Source organism: Phoenix dactylifera, chromosome 6 (assembly GCF_009389715.1).
Source record: "Phoenix dactylifera cultivar Barhee BC4 chromosome 6, palm_55x_up_171113_PBpolish2nd_filt_p, whole genome shotgun sequence".
In the NCBI taxonomy this organism is placed as follows: domain Eukaryota; kingdom Viridiplantae; phylum Streptophyta; class Magnoliopsida; order Arecales; family Arecaceae; genus Phoenix; species Phoenix dactylifera.
In genome coordinates, this window is record NC_052397.1 from 2,585,244 (window position 1) to 2,600,105 (window position 14,862).

Genomic DNA, 14,862 nt, shown 5'->3' on the forward strand with positions numbered 1-14,862 from the left:
AAAAGCGTCGGCAAAGGTTGGCGCTGAGCCAAACTTTCCCGATGCTTTCCCTTAGTATCGGGAAAACAAAGCCGGCAAAACTCAAAATTGTTGTAGTGAATGATGGTTTTATAAATAGTCTAGAATTTTTATTTTTAATTTTCAGTAGAATGCTATCTTTCAAAATAAATTAATGTCTATGATGCTTATAATTAATATTGTTAATTCTACTATAATGGTATAATATGGTATTTAGTAATTGGATTACAAGCTATTTACCATCTGCTACATATAAGTTGAAGTCTCATTTGGTTGGAGCCAGCCTTGAAGATACCTTCGATATTGCATTTCAACATCAATGCTCTGTGGCTCCACTTCGTGCGAATTTTCTATCTGCTGGCTACCGAAAAGAATCCCCACCAAACAATGCTTCCTTTCACGTGCCAAACATGGTTATAATATTGGCATGACAATATTTACGTAATAGTTCTAGATAACCATGCATGTACATTGCCGTTATATTACTGTTATAAGTTGTTAATTTTATTGAAATCGTCAATACATATATATGTGACCATAATAACAAAATGCTAAAATTATTTTTGAAGAAGTTTTTGAGTGTTATCCTAAGTAATTGCTCAGAAAAAGAACTTTCGGCTAATTAATGGTCTTTCAATACTGTTATAACAGCCTATAATGTTATGCACGTAGTCATATTATAGTTGTACAGATAAACAACAACAGCGATCATGATTATGATAAAAAGATAAATAATTAAGTGAATAAAATCAAGGTCTTGAATAAAAAATTGGTTAAGTTGACTTACGTGTCACCAAAATGCATCCTCTTTTTTTTTTTTTTGGTGAAAAACCTAAATGCATCCTTTGATGAGGTGCTTGGGTGTTTGTATTACTTCTAAACATCGTAAGTCAATGACAGTAGATGAAATAGCCCAGTTTCCTTGGGCTAATGGGCCAGTCTAAGAGGTCAGGGCCTGATGGGGTGGAGGAGAAGACTCCCGACCAGAGTCTTTTTTCTCTTTGATATTATCGAACTTCAAGAGTTCTAAGGCGATCCAAACACTGGCTAGACCTTAGGGCCTTCATTTATTTAAGGTTCTCCATCTCCTCCGTTGAGCACCGTCCTCGATAACTCCAGAAATCACTGCTGATCTCGTGTTTCCTTCTCCAAATCTCTTCATTGGATCTTCACCGAAAAAGCCACCGAATCACCTCGCCGGACTGAGGTAATCACTCTACATCTTCTTATCTTTTTTTTGGTCATCTAGCCGCCGTTCATCTTGATTTGGGCCAGTGAATCGCCGGAACTTCAATCTGAAACAAGGTGCCTTATTTCGGCCCCTTTTCTTCTGGGTTTCGCCGCCATCGACCGTTGGGTTTGGCCAGGCTTCGATTCGGTTGGGACCCCTAAGATCGTGCAGCTATTGGCCTAGGTGATTGTTTGTAATCTTGGCCGAGATTGGTGTGGATCTCTCTGTTTTTTTTTGTTCTTCCTCTCTTCTTCCTTATGTCGGCCGACCACTGTCGTCGGTGGTGCAACGATTGAAGACCGCTCGTGGCCGCTGTCGCTGGTGGTGCCGTGACTGAAAGCCGCCCATGGCCACTATTACCGGGGTTGGATCGCCTTGGTGGCCATCACCCCTAATCCGATAAGAAGAGGGAGAGATTGGTTCTTCCCTTACTTTGGGGAAGAATAAGAGTCATCGCTATTCTTTCTCTCTCATCTCTTTTCGCTCTCTTTCTTTATTTATTTTCTTTTCCTCTTTCTTTCTCTTTGCATGGTTCAATAGACCCAGCAAGAGGGTCCCATATGCTTACTTTGCGGACCTAAATTGACCCTAGTAGAGGGTCCTAGGCTAGTGTTGCTGTGACCATCCGTCGTGCTAGCCTTCACTCTAGTATTCATTAACCCTCCTTGGACCCTACCATCAGCAACCTCGCATATTACCCATGTCGTATTTGATACCTATTCTTTGATCTAATGATATAGGAAACACTGTTTTGACTAATTTGGGTGATCGAGCACTGCTGGACATTATCATCACTAATCTTTATTTTATTATCTATATCATGGTTTGATTCATTTTTTATGAGCTGACTGATTTGATTGGCTATAATGAATCGACCCAGATTGTTGGACGCTGCTATCTAATCAACCTTTTTCTTCCTTTTTGTCAGCTACCACCAGACCTATAATTGATAACCCCTGATCTATTATTCTTTTCTTGATTGGATATATGTTTCTTGATAAGATAGATAGAGTTACATTATGTTGATTGATTCGGACAATTAGGCATTGTCATCTAGCTGCCCTAGTACTTCATTCTATATGAATCTATTTTCATAATCGGCCTTTGTTTTGTATGGACGTGCAGTCGTCCGGACAGAAAGAAGTCCAACGAGATCTTATACTCGAGTTTCTAAATCGAAGTAGGGCCCTGATCCTTAATTTGTTCTTAATTTTCAATTAAAGAAGGATAGAAAATATGGATAATTCAAATATTAGAACTCTAAAATTAGGTAATTACTGAATAATTGATTCATCAATATGGTGAGTGATTGATAAAGGATAAATTGGTGTTATATTGATATTAAATTGACTAGACATGTTAGGTATGAATTGGTAGTATTGTAACTGCATTGGATTGCGATAGAGGTAACACATGTTCTTGATCATCAATATATACATGTTCGTTGATTTATACTGTTAGTTTTGCTTCATGAAATTTGCATTGTGAGATTTACATTGATGGATTTGGTTTGGAGTGAGATACTATGTTTTATATGATTTCAGGTATGAACATACTTGTACAATTATTGGATGTATCAGATATTGAAAACCTGATGATATGAACAATAATACCTGAAAATTATGAGAATAGAAAGTGCTTTGACAAGAATAACATGCAAATCAGATGGATAAGATATGGTTTATACTAACCTCGTAATGGGATAGCCTCCGCGAGCTTATGTGTGGGATAGTCTCCATAGGCTTATACGTAGGATTTTGTTTAGTAGTCTTGGACTGGGTCATGATTTGGTTAGTCCAAAGACGGAAAGATAATTATAATGGAACTTGGAATTAAGATAATGAAAAATAGTTGATAAGACCCATGAAATCAATACTGAATAAAACGTTTTACTTGTTGGTATTTGTGATATATCTTTTTTGATAAGTTGAATATTTAATGTATTATATGCGGATGCTTGTTGGTTTAATTGAGTTATAATAGATGTTTGAAAAAAAATTTCGTAATTTATGTTTTCATTCTGGTATCGCTTATTGCTATTTTCAAACTATATTATTATATTGGTGTGAATGTGTAGAGATTCTTATTGGACAGTAAAACTCACAACCCATTTTTTTTCTTTTCAGAGTTGCAGGTTGCAGGTTGCAGGTTGCTTAGTACTTAGCTATAGTCGTGATTGCAGAAAAAAAGAATAAACAAATAGAATGTTATTACTGTCGGTTGTATGAATAAATTCTATAATTGTACAAGTTTTGTTATGTGGTATGAATTGAGATCATTATTGAGGTTGTAATAAATTTTCAGGCCTTGCATATCCTCTAGGGCCCTGCTTTAGGATGTATACAGCCGTATCATGTGGCCAACTCAGGTGGCGGGTTCGGGGCATGACAGTGGATAAAGCTGTCGCAAAGGTCTGAAGGGAATATTTGGAATTATATGAAGGAAAATAGGACTTACGAAGGATTTCTAGAATGAGGGTTTTATAGCAATCATAAAATTTAAACCATACCAAGAAGATTGGAAAACGAGACACTTATCACCAGTATGGCAAAAAAAATTTGCCAACCAACAACCCTATCTGAACACTATCTTGCTTCAAGATTATGGAACTCCTTTTGTTTCACCTAACTGTGATCTAGAAGAATCCCCAGAGTCGATATGGACCACTTTGGCTACTACAGGTAGAGCTGGATAGGGTTCAAGAGTGAGGTCGGCCACATCGGGAAGTCGAGTCATTGGCCAAATTTCTGGAGGCCATAATTTGGTCATACAACATCCGATTGAGTTGATCTTTTTTTTTTAAATCAGACAGTTTTTTGAGACATATGACGTGACACCACGCCCCCAAGGGGTGATGCCCATATCAATTGAGCCCAAATTCCATCATTTGGAATCTAAAATGGGCTGGTCAAAATGAAAATTTTCTTTTCAGATAAAACTTTGACCAAGCATGTCTCTCTATCTGAGAAGAATCAAGCGGAGCGACAACATGCAAAGTTGATGTAGAATTCGAGATCTACTTCCTGAAGAATTCTAGCTTTTTTAGAAGATTTCCACTAGTAATGTTTATTTTAGGAAAGAGAGTCCTATTAGAATTAGAAAGAGGAGTCCAATCTACATTGTGCAAGGTGGACCTCACCATTTACAAATAGAGCCTATGTATCTTAGTTTTTGAATCGTTAAAAAAAAAAATGGGACTTAAAATGTGACATCATTAACACATTTTTACCATCCTAATTAATCTCATTTGAGTTGTCTGAAAGTAAATTAGGGGTTTTACTATATACCTTTTGAGGAACCTAATGCAATATGTCTATTTTCTTCATTTGGTCATATCTACATTCATATCTTATCCAAAATCTTAAAGTGAAACAATTTGTCTACGAAAATCCTACAACTTTTAATTTACTACTCAACATAAGGAACATGCTTCAGCAAAAAAATGTATGGATATTGAAGTTTGAGTTTCATGGTTCTTCCATTATATATATGTATCAAGTGCTTAGTCATAATATTTCTCAAAAAAAAAAAAAAAAAACTCCATCATGATATTTTCTGCAGATAATCACCCATCCACATGTTTAAAGAATTTATGTGGTATTTCGGCAAGCTCTTACACTTTAACAATAAAGTCCCAACAATGGTGGTTAAACGAGAAAATCATGATAAATAAAAGAGAAGGAAAACAAAGGATATGTGCTGAGGTTGCTGCATAAAATAATATTTTTTCTTTCCAAGTTTTATGTGTACAGCATCTGTTAGACACCAATTAACTTGAGCTCTAGCAATTCCACTCTCTAGTGGTTATAAGTGTCACACGAGGAGAAAATAAAAGGAATAAAATCAAGAAGCGAAGAAACTTATGATAAATAAGGGACAAAAGAAAATCCAGAGAAGAAGAAGAACAAGGCCCAGATAAAGAACGTAAGGTTCACGCACCATGCAAACAAGAATGACAGAATAATTTCCAGTGTCCCCTCACCCTTCATATACGCCTCCTTATATTCCTCACTGTTGACATAAATGCCTTAGAACCTTCCAGGAGCCACTGAATGCATACCACCTTCGTGTAGCTCTGCTAGCATTAATCCTGCTCTCTGTCATGCCAGTCTGGTCTTCCTAAGGTGAACTCCAGGCTAGGGTTTTTGAGTTCTTCATGAGAACCAGTAGAACCATTGGATCGGCAAAGGTGGCTATCCTGTTTAAAAGTCCAGAGATGCACTTTATCATTCATTTTTTTTGAATTTCCTCTTAAATTTTGTGAAAAGACACATTGTGTCACTTGTATATTACATATATTCCATTAACTTTATAAACAGAGTCTTTATCTGTATCTCTGTGTGGTGCGTGTGGTATCCAGCAATTGCTTGTAAGTACCTCTGTCCGAGATGTGAAAGTTGTTGGTTCAAACCCTTCCATGTCACTTGGATTGGTTTGCAACCAAGCTCCTCCGCTGAAATTTGTCACAAGAAGTTCATGTCATGCAAAAGTTCAAGAGTGAATTTAATGACACATTAACAAGCCATATCAAATCATTCTCCTGCACAATGCTAGGCGTGAAATTTATGTTTTACCAGTGCATTGTGCTGCTTGTGTATGTAATCTTAATTATCTCCCTTTTCATCAGTTAATAATGGAAGGCTGGTTTTGTTTTGGTCCTTCGCAAAAAATTATATTTTATAGTTTCTAGGTGCTAAACTAGGACACCATTTGGTTTCCAAGAAAAATATGCCCCTCAATACCGTTTTGTAGTTTCAAGGTGTCAAAAACTTGTTTTTTCTTTTCTTTTTTTTTTTCGTAAATGTTTTTGCTCACACTAACCAAATCCTTTGCGAGAGGACACAATACGCATTCATATTGCTTATCTAAATTCATTGCTTTCAGAATGTCATTTTGTTTTTTTCTTGTCATGTCTGGCAATTTAATTGTTTAAATAGTAGCATTAATTGCGTAAGTGTACTAACAACACCATCTAATGGAGTTATGTTTCACAACTTTGCCTCCTTAAAAGAGCTAAGAAAAAAGACAAAAATGATTCCAGTTCAAATAAATGTGTATAAAATTTCATATTGAGATCCTATCAGAAACCATCTGGAGTAGCTGACGTGGATCGGATTGTCTTGTTAGGGGATTTGTTTTATTTATAAAGAATGTTTTTGGTATACGACTTTACATATATATACATATATCAAGGACCAATCCTCCTGGGTTTCTATTGGTTATTCTCCTAAACAGTATTCTTCCAGTTTAGCTCTTTTCCCGCGAGCACACTACTTGTTTTAGCTTCAATTAGTGATGAGATTTATTTTGTTTGCGATGTATATGGTCTCCCAATTTAATCCCTACATGATATTTAAGTTACATGCAACCAAATGCTCCCAAGAGCTTTCTCTTGGGAATTCAAAACGGTCATGTTGTGCATTTATAGGTTTTGTTTCATAGCACCATGGCTTCTTTATCTTTGGAGTTTACATCAATTTGTTTTCCGTGATGAAATGATTCTTTTCAGTCTAATGATTGTTTTTTCATATCTTTCATTCCCCTGGGAAACTTTAGGCAACATTAGGTTTTCAATACTCATTATTTTCATCAGAACACTTAATTTATTAACATCTTTCTTAGAATAGTTTCCAACATGCATATGCTTCTATGCAGAACTTCTTGACACCATATTGGTCACCATACAGCATATTTAAAACCAAGTAATTCTATATCACTTTTCAATATTCGAGGATAACAATCAATTCACTAAGAGATTAAGGAACATCATCTGCAGCTTAAGTATCGGCCGAAGTACTATTGAGTTTTTCCATATCCCAAATAAATAGTTAGCATGCAAAAGGATTTTTTTGGAAGATGATTATAAGATATGATCTATCAGAAAGAGTTGACAGCTATGTCTGAAGCAGTTAATTTATTATAAAGATGTTTTGTTACTATAAATATTGGAGTATTGAAGTTAATTAGATTAGTAATAGATATGCTTACCTTTTTTCAGTATAGTAACGAATATACTTGTGGAACTTGCTTGTAAGTTCCTGACATGGGCTATCTCTCTTTACCTTCAGTGCCACAAAAACAACATAGAAAGGAAGGCCGTATTTGACATAAAATTAACAGATGCATGCCATCTTTCACTACTCCAACCTTCTATGATATAAGGCTTTGTGAAGTCTAAGAAGATAAAGGAATATATATAGGCACCAAAGAAGGAAAACGAAACATGGTAATAATGCTAGTGAAGTTTAAAAGTAATATAACAATAAAAGAGAAGAAAATATGAGGTAGCATGCATGTAGGTCTAGGACAGATGAGGTCAAATCACATCACAAAAATCAGAGCCAATGCATTGAAAAGCTAAACTACTGGAATGAGGAACCAAAAGACAAAGTAAAGCCCAAGACCTGGACATGATGCTGCACTATAATAATACTATAAAATCAAAGAGAGCACTCAAGTCAAGGTGTATTTGGCCTTTTCAGTCTCGTTCACTGAAGACAAAGATCCCAAGAGAACAAAAGCATTAAGCAAAAGACACCAACTAAATATAGCATTAACAAAGTAATTAAATTGGTTTGATCACTTTCAGCAAGTGAATGCCTTCTTTTCCTTAATCTTAAGCTTTTGCTTTAAATCTCCCAATGAGATCTCAAAGAACGCAAAGGGCGAGAGAAAAGCTAAAGCTGCCATGGGAGCCCTTTTGCACTTAGATTTGGAGAACGTGGACTTGTCAATCTTCTAAGCTAAGCTTAAAGACATTTGTTGGGAAAAAAATATTTCTCTGCTAATTGGAAACACTAAAAAAATGTTTGTGGATTGTGAATGGACACAGAGAGAGAGAGAGAGAGAGAGAGAGAGAGAGAGAGAGAGAGAGAGGTTTACTTAGATGAGTTTCTCCATCTAGTACTCGAGTCCATGTCCTTTGGTTGGACTGGTTTATTTGATCCTTCGTGCTCCATTAGTTGATGGAAGCTGAGATCTCCAGTCCCAAGAGCAGAATCTTCTTCGCCTGAGCCTTCTGATTGAGCTTGAGAATATATAATTTACACAAGATGTATTGAGAAGAAGATGATATTGCACATTCTTATTTGAAGGTGATTTATATTGGTTTAACGGAAAGTTTGAACTGCTTTTAAGGAAGTTAGTAAAATAGTAAAAAAAAAAAAAAGAGGGAGCGACAGTTGAAATAAAGAGAAACACAGAAGGCTAAGTAATACGAATTACCTGAGGAAGCTGCAGGCTTGTCAGTGGATTTAACAGTTCTATACATCTGTAGAGCCAGAGAGAAAGAAATCTAAAGCAATTGAATAGATAGAGAGATGGAAAGACGGATAGAGATAAAGGAGAAGAAAAGAAGAAAAATAATAGTGAAGAAAGAAAGAAAAAGGCAAGGTAAAGATCAGGAGAATCCAGCTTCAATCCAAGCCTCTACTCCTTTCTTCCTATGGTGTGTCTTGTCATTCTTTTTTTTTTTTCGAGATATTTCTTGTTATCTAATATTTTTCTTTCCACTTCCATTGCTCACGAGGTTGATGCCTCTTGAGTTTATTTTGGCCTTGTATTATTGTGAAATGATGGCTGCTTTTCCTCTCTCTCTCTCTCTCTCTCTCTCTCTCTCTCTCTCTCTCTCTCTGTGACCTTACCTATATGTATGGCAGTTCTCTGTCTGCAAATAAACAGACCTATTACGGATTCATTCATTCATTTAGTCATTCACTGCATCCATTACTACTGTACACGCATTAGTAAGCAAGCGAGCGGGCGAGAGAGAGAGAGAGAGATGGAAACTCTGCTCAGGTTGAGGGGGATGACGATGAGGAATGTGGTCTCAAACAAAGGAAAGAAAAAACCTGTAAGTGGCTCTTGACATGGGCTAGAGTCAGATCTTTCACATCCATGAGCTCGAGAACAGACTTCGGCGTCGCCCCTAAATCGAAACAATCCACCAAAGCAGAAAGAGATTGCCAGATTTCATGAATGATAGATTAAATAATTTGATATAATCACAAAAGTAGCAGCAGGAAAATGAGAGATATAGCATACTCTCATGACCACCGAGGAGCTCGACAGCATGGACGAAGCGGGCATGAAGTGTGCTAGTCCACCGCATTCTTGGTGCACGCATACTCCGCTTCGCCGAGAGCTTCTGCATGAATCTAGACCTCATCATGTTGTGAGAGACATCTAGCGGCCCAATTCCATATTGATGGTGGTGGTGGGGGTGGTGGTTGTAGTTGATTGTGTCTGATGATAACCCGGCGAACCTTGTCGGTGGTGCCATCACTGGATGCAGGAAAGATGCCGCTGTGTCTAAATTGGAAGAGTAACCACTAGAAGAAGAAGGTGAAGATGGCACCGAAGAGCAAAATGAGGACCATAAAGAAGGTGTGGATGACATTTGGTGGTTGAATCCCATCGTGGGATCAGCTGAGAGGAACGGTGAGGTATTGCTGTTGTAGATGGGGATTCCCTTTATTGGCCTCCGGTCATCCAACACCAAGTCGCTGAGATGGCTGTTGTGGCACCTATCCTGCAGTGCTCCTTCCCACCTCCATGGGCCATCTACCTCCGAGGTTGCCAACGGACTTGAGAGGGTCAGATCGGTGCAAGCGAAGTTTGAGCAGCTGTCGGCTTGTGGTTTGAGGGCTTCGATCCGCTGAAGGAGGTCGAGGCTGAGGTCATGGTGGGTGTCGGCCGTCGAGGAGGGTGTGGTTCTTGGGGGTCTGATGTGCAACGAGAGGTCGGGGGAAGGGATTGAGGTGGTTTCCGTGAAGACTCCTTGAGTTTGCATTCTATAATCTCTTCCTCTCCTTTTTCCTTGATCTGGATGGTGTCTGTTGATGGACGGATAAGCTCTGGAAAACCCGCTTCACCAGTCTGAAGTTTTGCACCAGGTTCCCCGGTACTTGCATGCAGCTGCAGCACCGCTTTCTTATTCTTTTTCTTTCTTTCTATGTAGAGATGAAGTGGGGAGTAAGAGAATGAGGAAGAGCTTTGAGAGGGTGCATGATCTGCAAGTGTTCCTTTTTTATTCTCTTTGTATGTAGTGATCTAGAGAGGGAGAGGGGGGGGGGGGGTGAGGGTTTGGTTGGGCGATCTTTTTTTCTGAAGATAGGGGTTGGTTGGGCGAAGAGCGAATGCTTTTAGTGGACGGAGAGCATAAAGAAAGGAAAGGGTAGAGCATTTGGAACGGTTGGGGGTCTCATTTTGATAGAGTGTATGTGGGAAAATGGCACTTGTGTGTGTGAAAGAGAGAGAGAGAGAGAGAGAGAGAGAGAGAGCGGTCAAGGGACTTAGGCAACAGGAGCTTGGACTTCCTACTCCGCGGAAATCGGCGTATATTTTAGGACGAAGCTTATAGGCATGAGAGAATATAAAGGCTTGGAGATGAAGAGAAAAAAGAAAAAGGACCGAGGCTTGTGCTGCGATTCCTTCCCACCGGCTCCATTAATTAGGTTGTTTTCTAATCTAAACCAAAATGGAAGGGAAAAAAATAGAAAAAAAGAAGAGAGAGAGGGGCAAGAAACGTGTCATCATATTATTAGATACTTTTAATTCTTAATTGGAGTCAGGTTTTGAAACTCAACTTTATTTTAATTTCCTTCAAGGTTGGTGCGGTCTTCAGCATCTAGGGCTGGAAGTGGGCCGGGCCGGGTCGGGCCAAACCCCTACCCAAGCCCGGCCCGAATTTTTTTTCCGGGCTTCGGGCCGGGCCGGGGCTCGAAAAATTTTTAAGGAACAAGGCCCGAGCCCGGCCCGAGCCCATTTGGGCCGGCCCAGAAATTAAAAGCTGCAAAGTTAGCCATGCCTCCAGTATCAGAAAGCGAAATCAAATCGAAGATTCTGAGTGGGCTACCAAAAAAAACAAACCACCATGCTGTTGCCGTTCCCTCAGCTCCCATTCTCGAAGCTCAAGTGCGCCTTGTTGGGTTCGGCCAAGCACTCATCCGGGTCGGTGAGGATCTCCGAGATGAACTTGATCAGCGAGCAGAGCCCCCCCAAGAAATTGTGGTCGATAACCCCATTCCCCTCCATCACATGAGCGAAATCCACGAGCTTAACCCTAACCCCGCCGCCGGCCCTCCTGGCCTCGACCTCCTCCCTCGCGTACATCACCAGCACCGACACCGAGTAGAAGTGGAACAGCGTCTGGTCCTCGAACCACGCCTTGAGCTCCAGCAGCTGCGCCAGAACCCCGTCCGACCGGCCGTACACAGCAGAGGCGAAGGCGCAGTCCGGCGGGCCCGGATCCGACGCCGGATTCGAGGGACACGAACTGCCGGAGCGCTCACTTGACGTCCTCCGCAGTGAACCGCCGGACGGCCTCGCGATCGGGCCGCCAGAAGCCGGCGTCGCCGCCCTGGTGGATCCGCACGCCGGAGATGCGGAAGCCGAGGGCGAGGCTGGTGGTGTCGCGGTCCTTCTTGAGGCATTTGCGGACGTAGTCGTCGGGGGCGGAGGGGTACCAGGTGCGCGCGCCGATCTTGATGTCGATGAGGGACGGGCGGCGGAGGCCGGCGGCAGAGGTCGTCGAGGACGAGATGCGGGTGCGGGCCGGAGCCGTCGGAGGCGGGGAGGAGCTGGGTGCCGTGGAAGCCCGGGAAGAAGGCGCGGACGTGGGGAGGGACGAAAATGGTGACGAGCGACGGAGCGAGTCGCGATTCAAGGGTTTTCTTTTAGGGCAAATTGTTGATACGGGCTCGGGCTTGGACGGGCCGCGTTCGGGCTGAGTATGGGCGCGGGCTTGGGTCGGGCCCGGGCCGGGCCAATGAGATACCCGAGCCCAGCCCGAAATAGAAATGGGCTGAATAATTAAGCCCGAGCCCGGCCCGAAATGCATTGGCCCTAGCCCATAGCCCGGCCCGCGGGCGGCCCGACCCGATGGGCTTCGGGCCGGCCCGAGCCCACTTCCAGCCCTATCAGCATCAGATTTTATCATACTCTTGGGTGAAGCATACTTGGGCGAGAGCAATTCATGCTAGCACCATGCAGGCGTATATTTAGTCTAACATTGATTATTTACTATTTAGATATTGGGTACTTATATATGATCAAGAAACTCAAATAACATTTTTCGGCTAGCCTGTTTGGATGAGGTCCTGAATTGTTACAAAAAGTATCAGAGCGGACTTGACTTATAACCTATGTGGACTACGAGACACTGCAGCACAGATCTATTGGGGTTGACCATGGGCTGATTGTGGTATTTGTGATTAGATTTAAATGGATTTGAATCCTTAGCCTGACGAGGATGTCAGAGCTTAAACGGAGCTTTCGACTAATCTTTTTGAGCGAGATCTTGGATTATTACAGTCCTTGTGTTACCCAAACAAACAAATATATATATATATATATATATATATATATATATATATATATATATATATTTGAGGTGCAACTGAGTTGATTTAGCTGAATTTCAGCAGAGTTCCTGGATTTTTCATAATGCTTATCATAATGGCTCCTTTTGCATTCAAAAGTAATTATAGTATTGGTGGTTTCTGGCTCGACAAACTTGCCTCATGACTCGTCCATTCTATGGACATTATAATTAAGGATGGGTGGTTCACTCTTGTTCGTGTTAGCATTCAAACCTAGCTAAACTTCGCCCATTAGAACGGGGAGGGGGTGGTTATGCTGCATCTGGGATCTCGGGCTTTGGAGCTGTCAAATTGTGCAATCACGATCGGACATTGGAGATCGTGATGTTCGAGAGTATCAAGAGATCCAACTCCATGACCCAAAAAAAAAAAAAAGATTTTGAGCCGGTAAGAGCTGTCAGGTGCCTAGGCTTATTAGCATCATTGACTAAAAGGGCGTTGCTTGGCTCTTGTGGTTTTCATTATAATAAGTTATTATTTTAAACCCTAATTCTACAAACCTTCCAACTTCTAATTCCCTTCTCATACTCCCAAATATTCCCTTCTAACCTTGCAACAACCTTGTCTAGTGTCATTTATGACATGTCCACATGATCTTCTTCCCCACACAAGGTTGACTCATGAATATATTTACAAAACCCTAGGTTCCATCTAGGCAAACCAATATTACAATATGGTAAATGGATTTCTTATTGGGAAGTCGATCACTTAGCTTTAAATGCCCTCCTTTAAGATAATAGACATGCCCCTAAAGAGATGATTGAGGGTTATTCTAAGAAACAGACAGGACGTTTTACAGAGCATGTTGATGCTTGAAGCTCAACACCAAACAAGTTCCAATTCCGATGCATCGAACATTGGAAGATAAGCAAAACTTTTAATTACTTTTTGTCACCTGACCCCTATGCAGGCAGCATTTATGAGATAAGAGATCTCCTCACAACCCTAACACAATTCAATTTGTTTTGGTTTTGAGGAGGGGTGACGGGCGTTATTTGGAAGTTCTTCGATACACCCATTTTTTGAGAGCTTCCAAGCTTGTATCCATTCACCGACTCATGAGCACCATTTGGTTCTGAAGAAGCCTATGAAGGATGTGGATTGGGAATGGCTGCTGTGTCCATATATATAACAGCAACATTCCAGTGTTCAATGTAGGCCAATGCATTCATTTCCAACACCATAATATGTGCTTCAGTACTGTCTTTGTTCAGATACAATACAAGATGCTGAGTTTCTAGGATTGCTGTGGAAACTGCAAGCCAAGTCTTCCAGGGATAGAAGCTGAAGTGTGTGGCCTCATTCCTTTCCCCCACAAACAGACTAATGAAATAAAAATAGAAATAGAATATATATGGGACCTCCCATGATATATGGTCTGTGAGTTCTACCATACCAACCAATGGAGGTCTGACATATCAGCTTAACAATTGTATCCTAGTTCAATTGAGATAGCTAAGTCCTTGCTGTGAGTTTGACAGTTGCATCAGAAGAATTGTTAGGAAAATCTTTGGCAAAAAAAAGAAGTCATTTTGCCTACAGAAAGAATCACATGGTTAAATGAGCACACCTAGCATCATAGCCTTTAATTTTCGAATTGACAGCACCTCTCTTTCCTTCATTAATGCATCTTTCCTTGTTCATTCTCTGGTGTAAAGTGGTAGCGAGCAAATGCCCACAGCCCCGGGGGTCCGAGAAAGAGGTAGTGTAGGTCATTATACTTGTTGCCTCAAGTGTCACATCCTCTATTTACACTGCAAAAGCATGGAATCTTATGGCACGCAAACAATTGGCCTCTAATGACAGAGCTTTGCATGAAATGATGCATGGCAGCAGCTTCTGAAGGACTCCATTGACACCCACCTCCCTTGGATGAAAGTGGATGTCACAGCTCAAGAAATGCTGCCTCTAGATGTTCTATTGCTGTAGGTCTCTTGGTTGAGAAGATTAATACCAACCCCAGGTGGGTCCGCTAAGGACTGCTATTTCCTATGGTTTCCTACTGCCTACCCTATTCCATGATACGCAAGATTCATCAACAAATTGGAAGAAGCTCATAAAACCTCAACCAGCTGCAAACAGGGCCTAAAGCCTAAAGGTTTTCTATGCCTAATAGCTCCACTGTAAGTAACTCGAAATGATGGGGAGTAATCGTGTTTGGATCCGATCAATAGTCATTTCTTGCTTGTAGGTGCCCAGTCTGTTCTAATTAAACTGCAATCAAAATTCTCT

The 14,862-nt window shown here is 40.7% G+C and overlaps 1 protein-coding gene and 1 pseudogene across 4 annotated transcripts; both read right to left on the minus strand.

The window, feature by feature from the left end:
- Positions 1-4,957: 4,957 nt before the first annotated feature.
- Positions 4,958-10,570, minus strand: LOC103713215 (probable transcription factor RL9). 4 transcript variants are annotated; one of them, XM_008800077.3, is made up of 6 exons: positions 9,293-10,570; positions 9,100-9,176; positions 8,474-8,519; positions 8,132-8,267; positions 5,543-5,702; positions 4,958-5,447 (listed from the first exon to the last, which is right to left on the minus strand). In XM_008800077.3, the coding sequence occupies exons 1-6, from the start codon at positions 10,038-10,040 to the stop codon at positions 5,334-5,336; spliced, it is 1,281 nt and encodes a 426-aa protein (XP_008798299.2). In that variant the 5' UTR covers positions 10,041-10,570; the 3' UTR covers positions 4,958-5,333. The 4 variants fall into 4 exon arrangements, with proteins under 4 accessions (XP_008798299.2, XP_008798291.2, XP_008798307.2 ...); XM_008800069.3 differs by having other exon boundaries at positions 8,132-8,276; positions 9,293-10,569; XM_008800085.3 differs by having other exon boundaries at positions 5,627-5,702; positions 8,132-8,276; positions 9,293-10,567.
- A 450-nt stretch (positions 10,571-11,020) lies between these two features.
- On the minus strand, positions 11,021-13,205 carry LOC103701715 (annotated as a pseudogene).
- Positions 13,206-14,862: the final 1,657 nt, after the last annotated feature.